This window comes from Salvelinus alpinus, chromosome 9 (assembly GCF_045679555.1).
Source record: "Salvelinus alpinus chromosome 9, SLU_Salpinus.1, whole genome shotgun sequence".
NCBI lineage: Eukaryota > Metazoa > Chordata > Actinopteri > Salmoniformes > Salmonidae > Salvelinus > Salvelinus alpinus.
Genome location: NC_092094.1, coordinates 59,176,036 through 59,200,472, shown reverse-complemented (window position 1 = coordinate 59,200,472; position 24,437 = coordinate 59,176,036). Strand labels below are relative to the sequence as shown.

At 43.4% G+C, this 24,437-nt stretch overlaps 1 protein-coding gene and 1 long non-coding RNA gene across 4 annotated transcripts in view; one reads left to right on the top strand and one right to left on the bottom strand.

The window, feature by feature from the left end:
- The window catches only part of ankrd26 (ankyrin repeat domain containing 26), a 114,424-nt gene that overhangs the window by 52,773 nt on the left and 37,214 nt on the right, over positions 1–24,437 (top strand). For all 3 annotated transcript variants that reach the window (XM_071326810.1, XM_071326808.1, XM_071326809.1), the window contains 9 exons: positions 5,356–5,502; positions 6,938–7,721; positions 9,838–10,022; positions 10,830–10,982; positions 11,637–11,812; positions 12,949–13,042; positions 13,375–13,401; positions 13,929–14,006; positions 14,282–14,416. In XM_071326810.1, the coding sequence (XP_071182911.1) occupies positions 5,356–5,502; positions 6,938–7,721; positions 9,838–10,022; positions 10,830–10,982; positions 11,637–11,812; positions 12,949–13,042; positions 13,375–13,401; positions 13,929–14,006; positions 14,282–14,416 (1,779 nt within the window). The remainder of the gene's footprint in view (positions 1–5,355; positions 5,503–6,937; positions 7,722–9,837; positions 10,023–10,829; positions 10,983–11,636; positions 11,813–12,948; positions 13,043–13,374; positions 13,402–13,928; positions 14,007–14,281; positions 14,417–24,437) is intronic.
- On the bottom strand, positions 8,852–10,924 carry LOC139530419 (uncharacterized). Its single transcript, XR_011666028.1, has 3 exons — positions 10,813–10,924; positions 10,114–10,201; positions 8,852–9,995 (listed from the first exon to the last, which is right to left on the bottom strand). It is a non-coding gene; the product is annotated as an uncharacterized lncRNA (long non-coding RNA).

Sequence of the window (24,437 nt, the reverse complement as noted above, 5' to 3'; positions counted from 1 at the left end):
AGCGTCAGCATTTGTGGGTTCGATTACAGGCTCAAAGTGGCCAGAAACAAAGCACTTTCTTCTGAAACTCGTCAGTCTATTCTTGTTCTGAGAAATGAAGGCTATTCCATGCGAGAAATTGCCAAGAATCTGACGATCTCGTACAACGCTGTGTACTACTCCCTTCACAGAACAGCGCAAACCTTCTCTAACCAGAATAGAAAGAGGAGTGAGAGGCCCCGGTGCCAACTGAGCAAGAGGACAAGTACATTAGAGTGTCTAGTTTGAGAAACAGACGCCTCACAAGTCTTCAACTTGAAGCTTCATTAAATAGTGCACGCAAAACACCAGTCTCAACATCAACAGTGAAGAGGTGACTCCGGAATGCTTGCCTTCTAGGCAGAGTTCCTCTGTCCGGTGTCTGTGTTCTTTTGCCTATCTTAATATTTTTATTGGCCAGTCTGAGATATGGCTAACTCTTGATGTTATTTTTATGGACCAAAAATTTGCTTTTCTTTAAAAAACAAGGACATTTCTAAGTGACCCCAAACTTTTGAACAGTGGTGCACAAAATCATACCATCGTCATCATCCTTTGAAGACGAGGAGGCATGTCATATAGATTTTTTTTGTTGAGAGATTGAAATAAGGGGTTTTATGGTCTGTTTCTAGAATCACCTTTGGTAAGCCATAAATGTAACAGTGAAACTTCTCACGACCAACCCTAGGCACTCCTTTTCTATTTGAGCATAACGCTTCTCAGCATCGGTCAAAGAACAGGCCGCATAAGCCACAGGCTTCCACATACCTTGATGCTCCTGAAGCAGCACTGCTCCTATGCCATCTTTGGAGGCGTCCGTGGACACCTTAGTAGGCCTGTTAGGTTCGAAAAAAGTTAGCACTGGCTCTTTAGCCAAAATGTTCTTTACATCATTCCACTCTTTCATGTTCTCTGTACCATGAGAACTCTGTCTTGTCATGAAGGAGCATCTTAAAGTAAACTGTTTTAGCTGACAGGTTTGGTACAACTTCCCCAAATAATTTACCATACCTAAAAGACACTGAATAAATGTATTTTGTTCACCTTTAATTAACCAGGTAGGCCAGTTGAGAACAAGTTCTCATTTACAACTGCGACCTGGCCAAGATAAAGCAAGGCAGTGCGAGTAAAACAACAACAGAGTTACACATAAACAAACTTACAGTCAATAACACAATAGAAAAATCTATATACAGTGTGTGCAAATGTAGTAAGATTAGGGAGGTAAGGCAATAAATAGGCCATAGTGCCAAAATAATTACAATTTAGCAATTAAACACTGGAGTGATAGATGTGCAGAAGATGAATGTGGAAGTAGAGATACTGGGGTGCGAAGGAGCAAAAAAATATATAATAACAGTATGGGGAGGAGGTAGTTGGATGGGCTATTTACAGATGGGCTATGTACAGGTGCAGTGATCTGTCAGCTGCTCTGACAGCTTTTGCTTAAAGTTAGTGAGCGAGATATGAGCCTCCAGCTTCAGTGATTTTTGCAATTCGTTCCAGTCATTGGCAGCAGAGAACTGGAAGGAAAGGCGGACAAAGGAGGAATTGGCTTTGGGGGTGACCAGTGAAATATACCTGCTGGAATGCCTTTCCCGTCGGTGGTATTTGCCATCTCCCTCACAACTTCGACCTTGGCATGATCAGGCTGCACACCCTCCGAGGACATCTTGTCCCCAATAAATGTGATTTCCATACAGAACTTGACATTTTAACCCAATTTTAGCTTCAAACCATGCTTCTGAACCCTCTGCGGAGTATTTTCCTGCTGCTTATTGTGATCCTGAGTAGTGGACCTCAAAACCACAAAATCATCCACCTACACTCAAACTCCCTCTAACCTCTCAATGACACTTTCCATGGCCTTGTGAAATTGTTCAGGTGAAGAACTAATGCATAAGGGTAACCTCTTAAAGGAATATCTTCCAAAGGGAGTATTGACTGTACCCAGTTTGGTGCTGGCTGCATCCAACCTCACCTGTCAGAATCCATTTGAAGTAGAAGTCGACCAATTATCATTTTTCAACGCCGATACTGATTATTGGAGGACCAAAAAACGCAGATTCCGATTAATCGGACGATTTAATTTAAAAAATAATTTAAAAATAAAATAAAATATTTTAAATAAAAAAAAGTGGTTGTCATTATTACAAATATATATATTTGTAATAATGACAATTACAACAATACTGAATGAACACTTTTATTTTAATTTAATATAATACATCAATAAAATCAATTTAGTCTCAAATAAATAATGAAACACGTTCAATTTGGTTTAAATAATGCAAAAACACAGTGTTGGAGAAGAAAGTAAAAGTGCAATATTTGCCATGTAAAAAAGCTAACGTTTAAGTTCCTTGCTAAGAACTTATGAAAGCTGGTGATTCCTTTTAAAATGAGTCTTCAATATTCCCAGGTAAGAAGTTTTAGGTTGTAGTTATTATAGGACTATTTCTCTCTATACCATTTGTATTTCATATACCTTTGACTATTGGATGTTCTTATAGGCCTAATCTCGGGAGTTGATAGGCTTGAAGTCATAAACAGTGCAATGCTTGAAGCACAGCGAAGAACTGCTGGCAAATGCAGGAAAGTGCTGTTTGAATGAATGCTTACGAGCGAGCTCCTGCCTACCACCGCTCAGTCAGACTGCTCTATCAAATATCAAATCATAGACTTAATTATAATATAATAACACACAGAAATACGAGCCTTAGGTCATTAATATCGAAAACAAAACGTTTTATTCTTTCAGTGAAATAAGGAACCGTTCCGTATTTTATCTAACGGGTGACATCCCTAAGTCTAAATATTGCTGTTACATTGTACAACATTCAATGTTATGTCATAATTATGTACAATTCTGGCAAATTAATGACGGTCTTTGTTAGGAAGAAATTGTCTTCATACAGTTCGCAACGAGTCAGGCGGCCCAAACTGCTGCATATACCCTGACTCTGCTTGCACAAATGCAACAGAAGTGACACAATTTCCCTAGTTAAAAGAAATTCATGTTAGCAGGCAATATTATCTAAATATGCAGGTTTAAAAATATATACTTGTGTATTAATTTTAAGAAAGGCATTGATGTTTATGGTTAGGTATACATTGGTGCAACGACAGTGCTTTTTTTCCGCTTATGCGCTTGTTAAATCATCACCCGTTTGGCGAAGTAGGCTGTGATTCGATGATAAATTAACAGGCACCGCATCGATTATATGCAAAGCAGGACAAGCTAGATAAACTAGTAATATCATCAACCATGTATGGTTAACTAGTGATTATGTTTGATTGTTTTTTATAAGATACGTTTAATGCTAGCTAGCACCTTACCTTGGCTCCTTGCTGCACTCACGTAACAGGTAGTCAGCCTGCCACGCAGTCTCCTCGTGGAGTGCAATATAATCGGCGATTATCGATTGTTATGAAAACTTGAAATCGGCCCTAATTAATCGGCCATTCCGATTAATCGCTCAACCTCTAATTTGAAGCATCCAATTTTCAGAAATAGTGTGCACCAGCCATTTCACACACTATGTCCTCCCTCTTAGGAATCTGAAAATGCTCCTTTTTGATACATTTGTTAAGGTCCATTACAGACTCTCAGATCTCCATTCCTTTCCCGAACACAAACCATGGAATTGACCCAGTCTGTTGGCTCCTCTGTTTTCACGAGCACATTGAGTTTCACTATTCTTCCGATCTCCATCTTTAAATCCTTCCGTAGTGGCACCGGAACTCTCCGTGGTGCATGAATCACTGGCTTGGCGTTCTCTGTGAGAGTAATAGAGTAAATGAGAGGCATTGCTCCAAATCCTGTGAACACATCAGAATATATTTGCGCAATCTCCTCACCATTTTGATTACTTGTCACCTATTGAACACTGTGCAGCCAGTCAGTCATTAATGGTGTACACTCGCTTAACCAGTCCCAACGACTCACATGCTGTATCCCCCAAAAGAGAATAATGCCCCTCTGGTACAATCACAAACATAAGTGTGTGGCTTCTTGTTTTCCCTCTTTACAGTTAGCCGACACAAACCTTTAGTCTCAATTGCTAGGCCATTGTACGCTTTGAGAGAGACAGCCTTTTGCATGATGGCTGGTTTGTGCTTTAGCTCATGAAAATCCCTCATTGATTAGGTTGGCTTTAGCCCCTGCATCCAGCTTTAAGGTCAAAATTGTACTATTGACCACGAGTGGTACAACCAAGTGGTCACTAGCTACAGTGTGGACCTGTGATGGTTCTTGCACATCCTCCATGCAATCCACAGTGCCCACAAACAAATCACTTTGTTTATTCTTCTCCATTTCAATGGTATGAACATTTTGTTTCCCATACTTGTCCTATGCAAAACACATTTTTTCAAAATTACATCCCCTTGCACTTCTTGGCCTGGTGCCACACCTATTACAATCATATTGCTTGTGACTTCTTTGGTCAAAGTCATATTGCTTGTGTCTCCTTTGCTCATTGTGCCCCCTTGTGTCCTTGTCTACAAAATCCACTGCTCTGCTTTCTACCTCGATAGCAGTGTTTGCTGGTGTGGAGCTAAAGGTTTTAATATGTATTTGTGCCAGCTCATTTGCCTGACATATTTTTACTGCACTGTCCAAATGTAACTTACCATCCCGCAGCAATCTTTCTCTAACTCTGGAGTCATTTATATCAAACGCAATCTGATCTCGAAACATAGATGAGGTTAGGTCTACAAAATGACACATCTGTGCTTTTAATTTAGAACCATGTCAAACTTTTCACCGTGCTGTTGTATACGACAGCGAAACACAACGTTCATATGTATTGTTCTTCTTAAGTGAACAATGTGCATCAAACTGATCCAGTACCTCCGCGAGCTCCTCTTTATCCTCATTTGCAAACGAGAAGTTATTGAATATATTGATTGCTTTTGGGCCCGCTCATTTGTAACTCCGATGGCAGACATATTCAGCAAAAACCTCTGCCGAAATGTTTTCCAATTCGTGTCCATATTCCCATTATCATGCCTCTGGTGGCTTGATAACATCCATTGCACTTCCATAAACTCCAACATTCACATAAAAAACACGATTTCCACTCCTGTTACCATGTATTACTTTGTTGGTTACAGCGAGCAAAGATGACCATCAATCATATTTAGCGAGTTTATGTTATTACGCCATTGCCACACACACCACAGGTGTCATAAAAGAGTGTTTTAAACAATCACTCAGAACCACATCAATACACCTTTCTCCATATCGTCTCTTTAATAGTCTGTTATTGAGCACACAGCATTTATGACGTGAATGAGTATGAATGCAGCCTGTGTGTTTGTGTCATCCGCTAGTCGGAGGAGGACCACAGCGAGACCCAGAGGCTGCTGTCCCAGGAGCGAGTTGCCCGAGCTTTGTCGGAGACCCTCCTCAACAATCACCTCCGCAAGCAGCAGGAGATCGAGGAGGAGAACAGGAGGACCATCAGTAAGAGCAACGAGGTAACATACTGTAATCAAACGGGCAGGGAGCAGGCCTCGAACCCTTGACCTTCTAGCCCGAAGTCCAGCGCGCTATCGACTGTGCCTCAAAAGCATGCTCGAGCGGCAGAGTCAATATCCGCGCTTATAAACCCAGGGTCGGACTGTGGGGGAAAAAATAACGAGCTGTTATTTGGATCTCTCTTTGGTGTTAGTCTATTAACCAGTTGTAATTTATTTTATTTAACCTTTATTTAACTCTGCAAGTCACTTAAGAACAAATTCTTATTTACCCCGACCAAACCCTAACCCGGACGACGCTGGGCCAATTGTGCGCCGCCCTATAGGACTCCCAATCACGGCCGGTTGTGATACAGCCTGGAATCGAACCAGGGTCTCTAGTGACGCCTCTAGCACTGAGATGCAGTGCCTTAGACCGCTGCGTCACCCAGGAGCCCAATTTACTGCATGGTGATGTCACCATTGAAAGCTGAAACTGCCGCCCATGCAGACCTGCTGATTAGAAGGTCCTGTGTAGATTGTATTTTCAACCAGCAACTATCAGGAAATAACACTGATATATAAAAAATGTTTACACTTTTTTTGTGTTATCAGCTTTTGTACAATATGACACAATACACAGCAAAACATTTATTCTGACTGCACTGGGCCCTTAACTACATATTCAAATGAACATTATTTAAGAACATTTACATGAACCACCAAAAATACGAAAGTTAATACAAAACACTTTAGTTTAGATTACCTTCTTAGGTAGAACTTAAAAATGTGCCCATCTATGGCAGTGGATTAGAAGTATGTGGAAGTGTTTGATAAAACACAAGCACACTGGCTGAATGAATTAAACTGTCTTAAAGTAAATCTGAAACTGCGTTGTTCGCAATAGTCATTATACATTAACAATGTCTACACGTTATTTTAATGGACAAAAATGTGATTTTCTTTCAAAAACAAGGACATTTCTAAGTGACCCCAAACTTTTGAACGGTAGTGTACGTCGATGTTATTCTCAGCGGCAACCCGGAACATATCCCAGTCTGCGTGATCAAAACAATCTTGAAGCATAGATTCCGGTCCGGCTCTAATAGCAGAGGTGCATAAAGATGGCGGCCCCATGCAATTTTGCTAAGTTCTCAGTATTGTACATCCGTTACACTTGTACTCTCCGTAGCACTTTTTTTTTTGTATGGTCATTAGCAGAGTTTACATGATCCTAATTTTAGTTTCAAGATGACAGCAATTAAATGAAACTAAAGTAGATGGAGATGATTTTATTGGCACATTGAACCATATCATGTGCTTTAGTTTTAAAAACTCTGTGGATAGTGCTAAAACAATGATGTCATAACTGAATTCTGCCGTCTTTATTCATGTTCTCCATTGAAAGTGATGTTGAGTGTGCTGTGTGACCTCTGCTGCTGTTCTCACTTGTCAGGCCCTGTCCCAGTTGACGGAGGCCACCGACCGAGAGAGGGGGCTGCTGCAGCAGAGCTCTGTGCTCCAGGACGAGCTGAGCTCCCTGAGAGCTGAGCTGGAGCGCTCCTGCTCCCACAGTCGCCAGGAGGAGTCCCGCCGCTCCGAGGAGAGCGAGGCGTTGAGGGAGCGCCTCGAGGACGCCCGGCGCGACCTCAAACTCAACGAGGAGGCGCTGGCCCAGACAGTCTACCAGTACACCAGCCAGGTGACCACCGTCAAGGCCGAGCTGGCTGTGGCTTCCACACGGCTGGAGCACGAGCGCCAGGCGAGGGAGCAGCTGGAAGCCGAAGGTGAGTCAGCGAGGACGCGGCTGACTGGCGCTCTTCAGGAGGTAGAGCGATGCCAGGTGGCACGTGCTGACGCCGAAAGGGCTCTTCGTCGCGAGCGCGAGGGGCACCAGCGTGCCCAGGACAAGCTTACTGGCGAGGCGGCGAACAAACGCGAGGCGGTGGGCGGGCTGTCGCAGAAACTCGCTAAGACAGAGTCACGTGCAAACGGCCTCGAAAATGAGGTGCACCGCGTCACAATGTCGCTTGCCGAGATGGAGCATGTGGTCGCCACGCTGCAGAGGGACAAGGAGCAAATAGGAGGCCGAGTGAAGGAGCTTGAGGCAGCTCTACAGACGGAGAGGGAGCAGGCTGGGAGAGTGTGCGCCCGGCAGGAGACGCTGCAGGAGAGGCTGGCGGCGGCACAGAGCGATGCCATGCTGCTGAGGCAACAGCTGGAGGAGGCCCAGAACAAAGGTGCATGCAATTGCAGAGTTTTTAACCAATGTATTTTAGGTGTATCCTAAGGTGGACCGTGTCTTTTAGGAGTGGCAAGCAATTGAATTCACCATCCCCTAGCTTAAGACCAACACTTGAATAGACTTCAATAATTATTCTAGTAGTCCATTATAGAAAAACTCCCTGATCTCTCTTGCCTGCCTCAGCCTGTGTCTTGATGTGTGATGGGAGGAGACAGAGGTCCAGACATCATTCTGCCAACTCCTAGCTTTAGCTGACATGACACCACTGACTGGGAAGAATGTGTTGATATTTAATGTGTTGATATTGTATTGTACAGTTCCCTTGCTTTTCAATGCATATTATCCAGGTGGTGCTACAATTATGTACCTGCACTTTGCATCGGTACTGGTTACTTTATATGAGCTGAGATCCCTGATGATTTTCTAATGCATTGATCTAGCTTATTCTATTTAATTTATTTGCTTGAAGTTTATCCTATTGAATCTATTGGCTACATCATGTGTTGTACATGTTTAATCAGCCGTCAGTGCAAAGTTTTCTGACACTAAGTGCCTTGAGAAACTATTCACACCCCTTGACTTTTACCACATTTTGTTGTTACAGCCTGAATTTAAAATGAATTAAATTTAGATTTTGTGTCACTGTCCTACACACAATACCTGTATTGTCAAAGTGGAATTATGTTCTTCAAAATGTTTACAAATGAAAAACTAAAATGCTGTGAGTCAATAAGTATTTAACCTCTTTGTTATGGCAAGCCTAAATAAGTTCAGGAGTTAAAATGTGCTTAACAAGTCACATAATAAGTTGCATGGATTTTAGCATCATTGTTTAACGACTACCTCATCTCTGTACCCCACACATACAATTATCTACAAGGTCCCTCAGTCGAGCAGTGAATTTCAAACACAGATTCAACCACAAAGACCAGGGAGGTTTTGTAATGCCTCACAAAGGGCACCTATTGTTAGATGGGTAAATATAAAAATGCAGACATTGACTATCCCTTTGAGCATGGTGAAGTTAATTACATTTTGGATGGTGTATCAATACACCCAGTCATTACAAAGATACAGGCGTCCTTCCTAACTCAGTTGCCAGAGAGGAAGGAAACCGCTCATGGATTGACTTTAAAACAGTTAGAGTTTAATGGCTGTGATAGGAGAGAACTGAGGATGGATCAACAACATTGTAGTTATGCCACAATACCAACCTAATCGACAGATTGAAAAGAAGGAAGTCTGTACAGAATACAAATATTCCAAAACATGCTTCCTGTTTGCACTAAAGTAATACTGCAAAAAAATGTGGCAAAGCCATTAACTTTTTGTCCTGAATACAAAGTCTTATGTTTGGGGCAAATCCAATACTGGTTACCACTCTCCATATTTTCAAGCATAGTGGTGGCAATAACCTAAAACACAAGGCGAAATCTAAGCTGCTTACCAAGAAGACAGTGAATGTTCCTGAGTGGCCGAGTTACAGTTTTGACTTAAATCTACTTGAACAATCTATGGCAAGACCTGGAAATGGTTGTCTAGCAATGATATATTTTGAAAAGAATAATGGGCAAATTTGACACAATCCAGGTTTGGAAAACTCTTAGAGACTTACCCAGAAAGACTCAGATGTAATCTCTGCCAAAGGTGCTTCTACAAAGTGTTGACTCGGGTGAGAACACTTCTGTAAATTAGATATTTCTGTATTTCATTTTCAATAAATTTGCAAAGATTTAAAAAAATATATGTCTTCACTTTGTCATGCTGGTGACACATCCATGTTCCCAGTTAGGGATTTACAATAATAATAATTAAATGGATTAAGCGCTTTTTCCACCTAGGTGCTCAAAATTATTGACATAGCAAGGGATTAACTTGCCTCGTCCACCACCAATATGTGGCACCCACATGGCAACCATTTGTGCCAGAACACTCACCACACAGCTAGCATGGTGAAGAGGTATATGCCAATTAGGAATGAGGGGGATGATTAGGTGGCCATGATAAAAATGAAGCCAGGTTGGGTTGGGAATTTAGCCAGGGCACCAGTGTAAACACCCCTACTCTTACGATGAGTGCCATGGGAGTAATACAGTTTATTAAATTCAAAGGGATGGTGAAGGAGAAGGCGGTGACGGACGCCCAGGAGCGCTTTGGCGACCTGCTGGCTAAGCTGCGCTCGGACGGGGAGGAGCGTGTGCAGCTGGTAGAGGAGAGGAGCAAGGAGCTGGCCACCAAGGCTGCCGACCTCCGCGACCAGGTCTACAAGCTGGAGGAGGAGAAGAACGACAGAGAGGTGTGATATAGGGGTGGGGTGCATTCATCAGCAAGGCACAACGTTGTGGAACAGTTTAAATATATAATGTAGAACAAAGGCTCTTTCTCACTTCGTCTTTCCTGGGTTCCTCACATTCTCTCTCCTCACATCAAAAAGGTATTGGAGAAGATTAAGGGGAGGGACCTCAGACATTCCTCCTACAATACGGTTGAGAAGGAGGCAAGGAGATAAGTTTCAAGGAATCACAGAAAGACGCTTTGATGTAGAGCCCTAAAAAATGCATCCTTCCTTCATTGAAGTAATCACTGATTAGATATTAGATTGGTGAATGCAAGGCCTCCAAACGCATGGTTTTCAACTGTTCAGTCATTTCGAATCAGTGACTACTTCAAAAAAGGGAGGAAGGATGCAGCTTGATAGAATTTGAACAGGGCCCAGGATAGAGAACAGGATAGCATTCAGTAGGGCACTACGCTGTGGAATGTACAGATATAACTATTTCATGTAGAGCAAACATGCCTCAGACATGTAGAATAAGTAATCACGTCACCTCTATAACATCCACTACAAACAGAAGCTAACTTTAGCCACTAATAGCCGCAAGTCAAAGAGCACCTTCAACCTACGCTTCTCATGATCTACTCGTGTAGTTTTGTGGCGCTTCCCATCCTCCCTTTTTATACTACATAAGAGGATTAGCTTGTCCTAATCACCCCCCCCCCCCCCCCCCCCCCGCGCTCTCTCTCTCTACCAGCCCGGAAAAGTTCAGTCTCTCTGTTTAACAAAAAAAACGTTACTTTGCTCTTACTTTTTCATGGCCCACAGACTGGTTTGAGGCAGCTGCAGCAAGAACTCGCCGACTCACTGAAGAAGCTGTCAATGAGCGAGGCTTCCCTGGAGGTGAACACACGCTACCGCAATGACCTGGAGGAGGAGAAGGCACGACTGCTCAAGGACATGGACCGCCTTAAGGGGAAGGTGGGCGGATGCAAATGGTTCAGGTTATGATCAGGTGACGGGAATATGATCCTAGATCTGGGGAAACGTCACCCCGGAGAAGGTTGGAAGCATTGTAGAACCAGACTTACTAGAACGGACATCCCCATTCAAGTTCAATTCTAGAAATTATATTTCTAAAGGAGACATATTGGTAGGAGTAAGACAGTGCCTCCCTGTGGCAGTTTATGGTATCTACAGTCTCCAATGTAGACTGGCTGGTGGTGGATACTGTGGCATCAATCAAGCTGCTTAACCTGTCTTAGATTAGACAGCTCACTAGTGAAGTTGGATTTTTTTGTATACGGCTGGCTACTGACCGGGTTAGGGTTACGGTAAGAACTATGGTTCAATGTATAGGTTAACAGATGTTCACAGTGATGCTAGTGACCTGAGATTGACCTTCTGAAAGATGGTCGTATGACCACTTGATCTCGGGCCTGTTCAGGAAGGTGCGACACTACAGAATGTTCCGATGGAAAAGTATTGTATAGAATAGATATGACAGATATAATAGCATGATTCCCTATTCTATCTGAATGTTCAGATAGAAATATATTGTGGAGAACAAATGTCATTGTCTGTCAAGTAGAATAGGGATTCACGTTAACTCTGTGTGAACTTGCTACCTCACAGCTGGAGGAGAGCGAGGACCAGTACGTTCAGGCGGAGCGGCGCATCAATGCTCTGAAGAGCAGTCTGGATGAGAAGGAGCGAGAGGTGGTCGCCGCCTCTCAGAAACTGCAGGAGGTGCTGTCTGCCTTTGCAGGCTCAGACACCACCATTAAACAGCTGGAGGAGGCAGTGCAGAGGTACACACGTGCATGCACACGCACACACACAACAGCATGCAGGTACACAGGCACGCTTGTACTTACACACACAAGCAAACACAAAAGTACAGTCGTGGACAAAAGTTTTGAGAAGGACACAAATATTAATTTTCACAAAATCTGCTGCCTCAGTTTGTGTGTTGGCAATTTGCATATAATCCAGAATGTTATGAAGAGTGATCAGATGAATTGCAATTAATTGCAAAGTCCCTCTTTGCCAAGCAAAGGAACTGAATCACCCAAAAAACATTATACAATACCTAATGCAACATATGGAGTACAAAACTATATGGGGATATCAACGACAGCAGGGGAAAGTGTGTAGCATCCCGAGACCATTCATGTGTGGGGTTGCTTCTCAGCCAAGGGAGTGGGCTCACTCACAATTTTGCCTAAGAACACAGCCATGAATAAAGAATGGTACCAACACATCCTCTGAGAGCAACTTCTCCCAACCATCCAGGAACAGTTTGGTACTGAACAATTCCTTTTCCAGCATGATGGAGCACCTTGCCATAAGGCAAAAGTGATAACTAAGTGGCTCTGGGAACAAAACATTGATATTTTGGGTCCATGGCCAGGAAACTCCCCAGACCTTAATCCCATTGAGAACTTGTGGTCAATCCTCAAGAGGCGGGTGGACAAACTAAACCCACAAATTCTGACAAACTCCAAGCATTGATTATGCAAGAATGGGCTGCCATCAGTCAGTATGTGGCCCAGAAGTTAATTGACAGCATGCCAGGGCGGATTGCAGAGGTCTTGAAAAAGAAGGGTCAACACTGCAAATATTGACTCTTTGCGTCAACTTCATGTAATTGTCAATAAAATCCTTTGACACTTATGAAATGCTTGTAGTTATACTTCAGTATTCCATAGTAACATCTGACAAAAATATCTAAAGACAATGAAGCAGCTAACTTTGTGGAAATTAATATTTGTGTCATTCTCAAAACTTTTGGCCACGACTACTCAGTCACCAATTTAGGGTTGTATGAAATTTAATCTGTCGTTTTTTGGGGAAAACAAACTGTTATAAAACTGTTTCTGAATATGACTACATACTATAGGAATGTGAACGTTGTGACTGTAGTATTAATGTTGTGTGACTGCAGATTGGAGATTGAGAATGCTAGGCTGGAGGCAGCAGCAAAGCAGCAGACCAACAAGATCGAGGCACTGCAGAAAGGAGTCCAAGACTCTGCCATGGTGAGTCTAGTCTCTGCATCCAAACATTTTCATCCCCCAGTCAGTTTTCCATATTGTCTTTGGTTCCCATCCATAGGGCTGGGAAAAAGCACCATGTTTAGATATAATGTGCCATGTTAAAGGGATATTTCAGAGAATTTATCTATTCATATTGTTTACTTATCTTGAAAGTAGTCTATGGACAAGGGGAGACTACTTTTCAAGGTAAATAAACATTGAGTAACTTTGCAGAACTATACTTTAGTGCTGATTTTAATCTTCATAAGCCCTGGCTGTCTTTTTGTGGTCTTTACAAATGCTATTGACTTTAAAGGTATTCAATCTCTTCACAGCCATCTGACTCTGCAGCAGGAGGAGGGGTTGGTATTTCAGACATAGTAGCTGTATACGTTTCTTTGCGTTTGATTTTCTTCTCTGAAGGAAGATCCCCCTAAAAAGGAAAAATGAATGAATGATCAGGACTCCCTACACTTTAGCCACTGCTTTTAGATTTGGTCGGCCTTTTGGGCACAATATTTCTACACCAGAAATTCAAAGACATTGCTTGAATGAGTTTTTTTTTAATCAATGTCTTTTTCTGGTTGTGTTGGGTTGTTTTTGATTGGTGGTGGTCTCTTTGCAAGTCAGAGGTCTTTTGATCTCTTTCTTTCTCCCTATACCGGTATGTCATCTTGGTGTGTGGTTTGGGACCTATTTTTTGTTTCTATCTAGAGCTGCATGGTGTTACATGCTTTGGATTGAATAGTTAAATTTTTAATTTTCTCCCCTCTTCTGTCTTTTCGGGATTGATTCTTCCCCTGGGACAATTAAGTTGATCCTATCCTATTTGGATCAGGATCATCTCTTGTCCACATTTTGCATCACTCTTCTACTCTTCAACCCTCAGGTCAGGAACCGTCTGGAGGACTTGGTGACTGGCCTGCAGTGCAGCAAGATGACCCTGGAGGACCAGCTCAGTCAGGAGGTTGGTTGATTACTTTACTACTTCCTCGGTTGAAATTTGTATTGTGTCTCCATCTTCTAAAGATGCTTCCACATACCACATCTCGCTGTCATTTGCGCTAATATGTCAACGCTGCAAAAAGATTAACTCAATATGCCAGGTGCCCCACAATATATCTTTACGTGTTTAGCTTCACGAACTCAGAGACGGGCAAAGGGTTTTCGTTTTTACTCTTGATATGGACCACTAACATTCGGCTCTACATTAGTAGCGTAAGCCTACCCCTCTACCCTCAGGTGCAGAAGCAAAGCATGCTGTCCCATAACGCCCAGGACTCCCATGCGCTGTGGGAGGAGGAGCTGAAGAGCCGCTCCAAGCTGGGTCTGCGTCTGGCTGAGCTGGAGAAGGAGAAAGGAGAGCTCGGTAGCCAGGTGACCAATCAAGACGACCACTGGCACACACACAAACGCACAGCTGGCCATTAACACCTCACTTGTGAACATAAAAAGCACCGCCTTAAACCAAGGCCCTGTTCAGAAACAATCCCCAGCATCTCTCCTATTGAATGTTTACAATACTACCGTCTTAATTCAACAGGCCATTATAGACAAAAAGCCACAGATAATGGGATCTACCACAGGGATTCACCTATATGCATTGCTCCCCGGTTCAAACATTTTAAAAATATAAGTAAATTGGTCTGTGGGACCCCAAACCGATCCAAATGTAGCATGCATCAGTCAGAATATTGATGCAAACATTATGAATCACTGGTTCACTAAAATGTTTTGCTGAAATTACCTTCCAAAAAAACGAATATTTTGTGACAACAGCATCCTCTTCTTCAGTGTCGAATTAATCATGTAATTGTGTTGACAGTCATTGATCGACAAGTCATTTTGCATGCTAAACAACCCAATCAAAGCTGACCAACAAGTTTATTTCTGATCTTGCATTACTGTGTGTCACCTTCAGCATTGAAATGTTTGTAAAATGGCTTGCGCAATATTAGGCTTTATTAGTTTAGTGACAACCATGTTTATCACATGCGCTGTTGAAAATGGTGTTTTACCGAAATAAAAGTAGCCTAAGTTACCAGCGGAAACAACTCATCTGGCTATAGCCTACATGCTGATCGGGGGCGCTTACATTAGATTTTATTTATATTTTTCAGGTTTACCATCAATTGTTTTGCTAGAAAAAATCTGTATATGTGGTAAATTTGAGATATACAGGGTAAATGTAATAATTTTATAGCGAGGACAGCAATCTGTTATGCTGTATGGTCGAAGCGGGAGAAGAAGAGAAGCTCACTCAGTCTGTCAACTTCCAAAAGGTCTAAATCACGGATGGGCAACTTGATTGTGATTTCAGATCAAAAGTGGGGGGAACAAAAACCAAACATTGCCCCCCTAACTGATATTGGGTTGGTAGATGCCCAGTTTCCCTTATGGCTAAGCTCCCGTGCCTACATACAGTGGTTCCTCCTTTAAAAGTTGCGAGCTTACACTGCGGGACTTGGAGGTACCCAGCTTCACGGCTTCATTGCTCCAGACCACCACAAGGGGGAGTTAGAGCACTCATTATGCAGTTGGGTCCAAAGGTTTTTATATGACCAATCACATCGAGTGGTTCCAATGACGAATTTGACTTGAGCCATCCGTCCCTGGTGACTTTCTTCAGCAAAGATGGCTGACAAAACATTTACGATGGAAGCTAATTTAAGTAATTATAACATCATATAACGAGTCAAGCAAAACATGTACAATTGAGACGAATATGTTAGTTAATGTATAGACAAACGATTGTGCATATCTTTTGTCAAAAAGTTAATTTACGAAAATCGCTATTTAGCAAGTTTTTTTCCAGTCATATCCAATACCAGGTGTATCAAACTCTGTTCTTTGAATGATGCTGTGTCTGCATGTATATATTACAAAATCAAATCAAATCAAATTTTATTAGTCACATACACATGGTTAGCAGATGTTAATGCGAGTGTAGCGAAATGCTTGTGCTTCTAGTTCCGACAATGCAGTAATAACCAACAAGTAATCTAACCTAACAATTCCACAACTACTACCTTATACACACACACAAGTGTAAAGGGATAAAGAATATGTACATAAAGATATATGAATGAGTGGTGGTACAGAACGGCATGGCAAGATGCAGTAGATGGTATAGAGTACGGTATATACATATGAGATGAGTACTGTAGGGTATGTAAACATAAAGTGGCATAGTTTAAAGTGGCTAGTGGTACATGTATTACATAAAGATGGCAAGATGCAGTAGATGATATAGAGTACAGTATATACATATGAGATGGGTAATGTAGGGTATGTAAACATTATATTAAGTGGCATTGTTTAAAGTGGCTAGTGGTACATTTTTACATAATTTCCATCAATTCCCATTTTTAAAGTGGCTGGAGTTGAGTCAGTATGTTGGCAGCGGCCGCTAAATGTTAGTGGTGGCTGTTTAACAGTCTGATGGCCTTGAGATAGAAGCTGTTTTTCAGTCTCTCGGTCCCTGCTTTGATGCACCTGTACTGACCTCGCCTTCTGGATGATAGCGGGGTGAACAGGCAGTGGCTTGGGTGGTTGTTGTCCTTGATGATCTTTATGGCCTTCCTGTGACATCGGGTGGTGTAGGTGTCCTGGAGGGCAGGTAGTTTGCCCCCGGTGGTGCGTTCTGCAGACCTCACTACCCTCTGGAGAGCCTTACGGTTGTGGGCGGAGCAGTTGCCGTACCAGGCGGTGATACAGCCCGACAGGATGCTCTCGATTGTGCATCTGTAGAAGTTTGTGAGTGCTTTTGGTGACAAGCCGAATTTCTTCAGCCTCCTGAGGTTGAAGAGGCGCTGCTGCGCCTTCTTCACAACGCTGTCTGTGTGGGTGGACCAATTCAGTTTGTCCGTGATGTGTACACCGAGGAACTTAAAACTTTCCACCTTCTCCACTACTGACCCGTCGATGTGGATAGGGGGGTGCTCCCTCTGCTGTTTCCTGAAGTCCACAATCATCTCCTTTGTTTTGTTGACGTTGAGTGTGAGGTTATTTTCCTGACACCACACTCCGAGGGCCCTCACCTCCTCCCTGTAGGCCGTCTCGTCGTTGTTGGTAATCAAGCCTACCACTGTAGTGTCATCCGCAAACTTGATGATTGAGTTGGAGGCGTGCATGGCCACGCAGTCGTGGGTGAACAGGGAGTACAGGAGAGGGCTCAGAACGCACCCTTGTGGGGCCCCAGTGTTGAGGATCAGCGGGGTGGAGATGTTGTTACCTACCCTCACCACCTGGGGGCGGCCCGTCAGGAAGTCCAGGACCCAGTTGCACAGGGCGGGGTCGAGACCCAGGGTCTCGAGCTTGATGACGAGTTTGGAGGGTACTATGGTGTTAAATGCTGAGCTGTAATCGATGAACAGCATTCTCACATGGGTATTCCTCTTGTCCAGATGGGTTAGGGCAGTGTGCAGTGTGGTTGCGATTGCGTCGTCTGTGGACCTATTGGGTCGGTAAGCAAATTGGAGTGGGTCTAGGGTGTCCGGTAGGGTGGAGGTGATATGGTCCTTGACTAGTCTCTCAAAGCACTTCATGATGACGGAAGTGAGTGCTACGGGGCGGTAGTCGTTTAGCTCAGTTACCTTAGCTTTCTTGGGAACAGGAACAATGGTGGCCCTCTTGAAGCATGTGGGAACAGCAGACTGGGATAAGGATTGATTGAATATGTCCGTAAACACACCAGCCAGCTGGTCTGCGCATGCTCTGAGGACGCGGCTGGGAATGCCGTCTGGGCCTGCAGCCTTGCGAGGGTTAACACGTTTAAATGTTTTACTCACCTCGGCTGCAGTGAAGGAGAGCCCGCAGGTTTTGGTAGGGGGCCGTGTCAGTGGCACTGTATTGTCCTCAAAGCGGGCAAAAAAGTTGTTTAGCCTGTCTGGGAGCAAGACATCCTGGTCCGCGACGGGGCTGGTTTTCTTTTTGTAATCCGTGATTGACTGTAGACCCTGCCACATACCTCTTGTGTCTGAGCTGTTGAATTGCGACTCGATTTTGTCTCTGTACTGGGACTTAGCCTGTTTGATTGCCTTGCGGAGAGAATAGCTACACTGTTTGTATTCGGTCATGCTTCCGGTCACCTTGCCCTGGTTAAAAGCAGTGGTTCGCGCTTTCAGTTTCACGCGAATGCTGCCGTCAATCCACGGTTTCTGGTTTGGGAATGTTTTAATCGTTGCTGTGGGTACGACCTCGTCAATGCACTTCCTAATGAACTCGCTCACCGAATCAGCATATTCGTCAATATTGTTGTTGGACGCAATGCGGAACATATTCCAATCCGCGTGATCGAAGCAGTCTTGAAGCGTGGATTCAGATTGGTCGGACCAGCGTTGAACAGACCTGAGCGCGGGAGCTTGTTGTTTTAGTTTCTGTTTGTAGGCTGGAATCAACAAAATGGAGTCGTGGTCAGCTTTTCCGAAAGGGGGGCGGGGGAGGGCCTTATATGCGTCGCGGAAATTAGTATAACAATGATCTAGGGTTTTTCCAGCCCTGGTAGCACAATCGATATGCTGATAGAATTTAGGGAGTTTTGTTTTTAGATTAGCCTTGTTAAAATCCCCAGCTACGATGAATGCAGCCTCAGGGTGTGTGGTTTCCAGTTTACAAAGAGTCAGATAAAGTTCGTTCAGGGCCATCGATGTGTCTGCTTGGGGGGGAATATATACGGCTGTGATTATGATTGAAGAGAATTCCCTTGGTAGATAATGCGGTCGACATTTGATTGTGAGGAGTTCTAGATCAGGTGAACAGAATGACTTGAGTTCCTGTGTGTTGTTATGATGATCACACCACGTCTCGTTAATCATAAGGCATACCCCCCCGCCCCTCTTCTTACCAGAAAGATGTTTGTTTCTGTCGGCGCGATGCATGAAGAAACCAGCTGGCTGCACCGACTCCGTTAGCGTCTCTTGAGTTAGCCATGTTTCCGTGAAGCAGAGCACGTTGCAATCCCTGATGTCTCTCTGGAATGCTACCCGTGCTCGGATTTCATCAACCTTATTGTCAAGAGACTGGACATTGGCGAGTAGTATGCTAGGGAGTGGAGCGCGATGTGCCCGTCTCCGAAGCCTGACCACGAGACCGCCTCGTTTGCCCCTTTTACGGCGTCGCACAGGGTCGCCGGCTGGGATCAGATCCATTGTATTGGGTGGAAGGCAAAACACTGGATCCGTTTCGGGAAAGTCATATTCCTGGTAGGAACGATGATGAGTTGACGTTAATCGTATATTCAGTAGTTCCTCCCGACTGTATGTAATGAAACATAAGATTACCTGGGGTACCGATGTAAGAAATAACACATAAAAAAACAAAATACTGCATATTTTCCAAGGAACGCGAAGCGAGGCGGCCATCTCTTTTCGGCGCCGGAAGTAGCTTGTACTACTTGTACAATTATACACTTCAGTGTTTACTGCTCCTGGGACGTCAATGATTACACATTGTAACTATGCAATAGACTAGAAACATGATTTAAATTTAAGCTGATTTGTAATTCATATATACAGAATAAAAAACAGTACATCCTGCCAGCACGCCCACAAGCGAGCCACTCAGACGGAGAATGACGCGTGGAAGAGAGCAGGAATGAGATGGGAGTAACAGTCCAGGCTATTTGCTCTGAGACCGGCATAATAATGTAATGAAACAAGCAGGGAGTAGGTTTCAAACCCTCAATATTCTAGCCCTAAGTCCAGCACGCTATCGACTGTGCCCAAATGTATTAATTGGGGTTCGGGCCAATTGTGGCTAAAAACACTATCAATTGGAATATTTAACATTTGGAAAGAGGAAAAAGTTATTATTAGCAGGATGGGCTATTAGCTGAACAATAGACTATTCAACTTTTACTAAAGAATTGTCTAATAGCCGAGTTAGATGTTAACCCCCCCCCCCCAACTTGAGCTAGGTAATTCACTGTATCACAATTCCAGTGGGTCCGAAGTTTACATATGCTAAGTTGACTGCGCCTTTAAACAACTTGGACAATTCCAGAAAATTATGTCATTGCTTTAGAAGCTTCTGATAGGCTAATTGACATCATTTGAGTCAATTGGAGGTGTACCTGTGGATGTATTTCAAGGCCTACCTTCAAACTCAGTGCCTCTTTGCTTGACATCATGGGGAAATCAGCCAAGACCTCTTTTTTTTTTTTGACCTCCACAAGTCTGGTTCATCCTTGGGAGCAATTTCCAAATGCCTGAAGGTTCCACGTTCATCTGTACAAACAATAGTACGCGAGTATAAACACCATGGGACCACGCAGTCGTCATACCGCTCAGGAAGGAGACACGTTCTGTCTCCTAGAGATGAACATACTTTGGTTCGAAAAGTGCAAATCAATCCCAGAACAATGCAAAGGACCTTGTGAAGATGCTGGAGGAAAAAGGTACAAAATAATCTATATCCACAGTAAAACGAGTCCTATATCGACCTAACCTGAAAGGCCGCTAAGCAAGGAAGAAGCCACTGCTCCAAATTCGCCATAAAAAGCTAGACTATGGTTTGCAACTGCACATGGGGACAAAGATCAGACTTTTTGGAGAAATGTTCTCTGGTCATAATGACCATCGTTATTTTTGGAGGATAAAGGGAAACGCTTGCAAGCCGAAGAACACCATCCCAACCGTGAAGCATGGGGGTTGCAGCATCACGTTGTGGGGGTGCTTTGTTGCAGGAGGGACTGGTGGACTTCACAAAATAGATGGCATCATGAGGGAGGAAAATTATGTGGATATTTTGAAGCAACATCTCAAGACATCAGTCAGGAAGTTAAAGCTTGGTCGCAAATGGGTCTTCCAAATGGACAATGACCCCAAGCATACCTGACTCAGTTACACCAGCTCTGTCAGGAGGAATGAGCCAAAATTCACCCAACTTATTGTGGGAAGCTTCTGGAAGGCTACCCAAAATGTTTAACCCAAGTTAAACAATTTAACGGCAATGCTACCAAATACTAATTGAGTGTATGTAAACTTCTGACCCATGGGAATGTGAAATAAAAGATGAAATGAATCATTCTCTCTGCTATTATTCCGATATTTCACATTCTTTAAATAAAGTGGTGATCCTAACTGACCTAAGATAGGGAATTTTTACTAGGATAAAATGTCAGGAATTGTGAAAAATTGAGTTTAAATGTATTTGGCTAAGGTGTATGTAAACTTCCGACATCAACTGTATGTTAAAGCCCCTTAGATATTCTCAGATATTCTCACATCCTTACGGAAAATGCCCTTTAGATATTAATTTAGAGTCCTCCAATCCTCTAAATGTAATTATTGGCGGAGAGTTATGTCATATAAAAAATATTTTCCGATATACTGTAGGCCTATCGTAGGCAAAATTAGTCTCACTAGTGTTGTGTAATGTGCTGTTAAAAATGGTGTAGGTCTTATTTATTTAAAGAGCGTATTGAAGTTAGATTTAGATTTCCATTGTGAGATACAGCTTTTGATTGCCGATAGATAGGCGCATATGAGCTCCCGAGTGGCGCAGTGGTCTAGATGCGTCACTACAGACACCTTAGTTTGAATCTAGGCTGTATCAAAAACGGTCGTGATTGGGAGTCCTATAAGGTGGCGCACAATTGGCTCAGCGTTGTCCAGGTTTGGCCGGTGTAGGCCGTCATTGTAAATAAGAATTCGTTCTTAACTGACTTGCCTAGTTAAATAATTGTGCACGGTTCGGAATCCATCTGCCTGATGGCCGACCTGCCTATACTGTGCCCTCCACCTCGCTCTCTTTTCCTCGCTAACTTTCTATGAATGATTAAAGTGTTTGATTAGTTGCCGTACTTCCAATAACACAGTCTCTTCACTTCCAAAAAATACTGAATCTTAGGAGTCTTAGTAAGTAACGTTATTTTAAAAAAAACAAAAAAAACTTGAAAGTACTTTTAAGGAAAGGCAAGGTCGTCACAAGTTACAACAGCCACAAAGTCAGAAGGCCCGCCTACTCAACCAATCAGATGAGGGGGTTTGATGACGTGTATGCCAACTGGCTTGCAGGGGCAGATGAGACATGCATTTATTTTATCAAGTGATCTATCAATGATTTAGTTATTTATTAGCTAAACGAAAAGTCCCGTTTTCAGGACCCTGTCTTTCAAAGATAATTCGTAAAAATCCAAATAACTTCACAGATCCTCATTGTAAAGTGTTTAAATACTGTTTCCCATGCTTGTTCAATGAACCATGAACAATTTATGAACATGCGTTTGTGGAACGGTCGTTAAGACACTAACAGCTTACAGACGGTAGGCAATTAAGGTCACACTGAAAACTTAGGACACTAAAGAGGCCCTTCTACTAACTCTGAAAAACACCAAAAGACAGATGCCCAGGGTCCCTGCTCTTTTGCTTGAATGTGCCTTAGGCATGCTGCAAGGAGGCATGAGGACTGCAGATGTGGCCAGGGCAATAAATTGCAATGTTCGTGCTGTGAGAAGTCTAAGACAGTGCTACAGGGAGACAGGATGGACAGCTGATAGTCCTCGCAGTGGCAGACCACATGTAACAACACCTGCACAGGATCGGTACATCCGAACATCACACCTGCGGGACAGGTACAGGATGGCAACAACAACTGGCCGAGTTACACCAGGAACGCACAATCCCTCCATCAGTGCTCAGACTGTCCGCAATAGGCTTAGAGAGGCTGAAGTGAGGGCTTGTAGGCCTGTTGTAAGGCAGGTCTTCACCAGACATCACCAGCAACAATGTCGCCTATGGGCACAAACTCACCGTCGCTGGACCAGACAAGACTGGCAAAAAGTGCTCTTCACTGATGAGTCGCAGTTTTGTCTCACCAGGGGTGATGGTCAGATTCGCGTTTTTCGTGAAAGTAATGAGCATTACACCGAGGCCTGTACTCTGGAGCGGTATTGATTTGGAGGTGGAGGGTCCGTCATGGTCTGGGGCGGTGTGTCACTGAGCTTGTTATTGCAGGCAATCTCAACACTGTGTGTTACAGGGAAGACATCCTCCTCCCTCGTGTTACCATTCCTGCAGGCTCATCCTGACATGACCCTCCAGCATGAATATGCCACCAGCCATACTGCTCGTTCTGTGCGTGATTTCCTGCAAGACAGGAATGTCAGTGTTCTGCCATGGCCAGCGAAGAGCCCGGATCTCAATCCCATTCAGGATGTCTGGGACCTGTTGGATTGGAGGGTGAAGGCTAGGGCCATTCCCCCCAGAAATGTCCAGGTGCCTTGGTGGAAGAGTGGGGTAACCTCTCACAGCAGGAACTGGCAAATCTGGTGCAGTCCATGAGGAGGAGATGCACTGCAGTACTTAATGCAGCTGGTGGCCACACCAGATACTGATTACTTTTGATTTTGACCCCCCCCCCTTTGTTCAGGCACACATTATTCCATTTCTATTAGTCACATGTCTGTGGAACTTGTTCAGTTTATGTCTCAGTTGTTGAATCTTATGTTCATACAAATATTTACATGTTACGTTTGCTGAAAATAAACGCAGTTGACAGTGAGAGGACGTTTCTTTTTTTGCTCAGTTTATATATGGAAAAAATAATGTGTTTAAGCAACAAATGTTAGTGGATCGATTCAAATCGTTTAGTTTCTTTAATCCGGGGATGGGCAACACTTGATGGGGGTGGGGGCCTCAAGAAAATCGGAACTCATCATGAGGGGCCGCAGTGGGTCAGTGTACCCACATCCATACCCACACGTGCAGTCAGAGCCAGAGCCAGCAAAATGCCTTTTGTATGGCCCTAAGCAAAATGTTGTTCCCCCCACCTTGCGAGCAAAACACAGCGACGAGAAACATTTGAAGTTAACGTTAATTTCATGCAATTTTACACGTTTTGCCATCGGGCGTAGAGAAGATATTGTCAATGTATAACACATTTCATACAATTTTACTAATTTGAGCAGTTGAGCAGTTTTAATGAGCAGTTTTACAGCTAATATCCTGCAATTCTACACATTTTGCCATGAGGTGGAGGCTTGGGTGGTATCCAGATTGTCGTATCTTCATACCGACCTTATGCCATACCGTGATATCCGGAAATACCACGGAACACCACGGGCTCTGTTTTCAAACCCCACTTGATACTCTGTAAGCTGAAGGTTGGAAATGCTAACAAGTACATGCAAAATCCCATGGAGAATGCTAACGATCGCGGTGCGAACATTTTGAGCAGTTTCTGACCTAAACTATACAAGTAACTCAAAGTGCCACTCACAGTTTTCTGCAGGCACAAAACATATATTAGCCAGCATGGCTATTGATCCAGGGGGGGGGGGGGAATTCTCTGCTGTTACCAAGCAATTGTTTTTTTTGGAAGAAGCTAATCAATTAGCTAGATAGCTAACTAGCTACTAAATTAGCGAACTAAATGCACAACTGCGGAGTTGAATTTT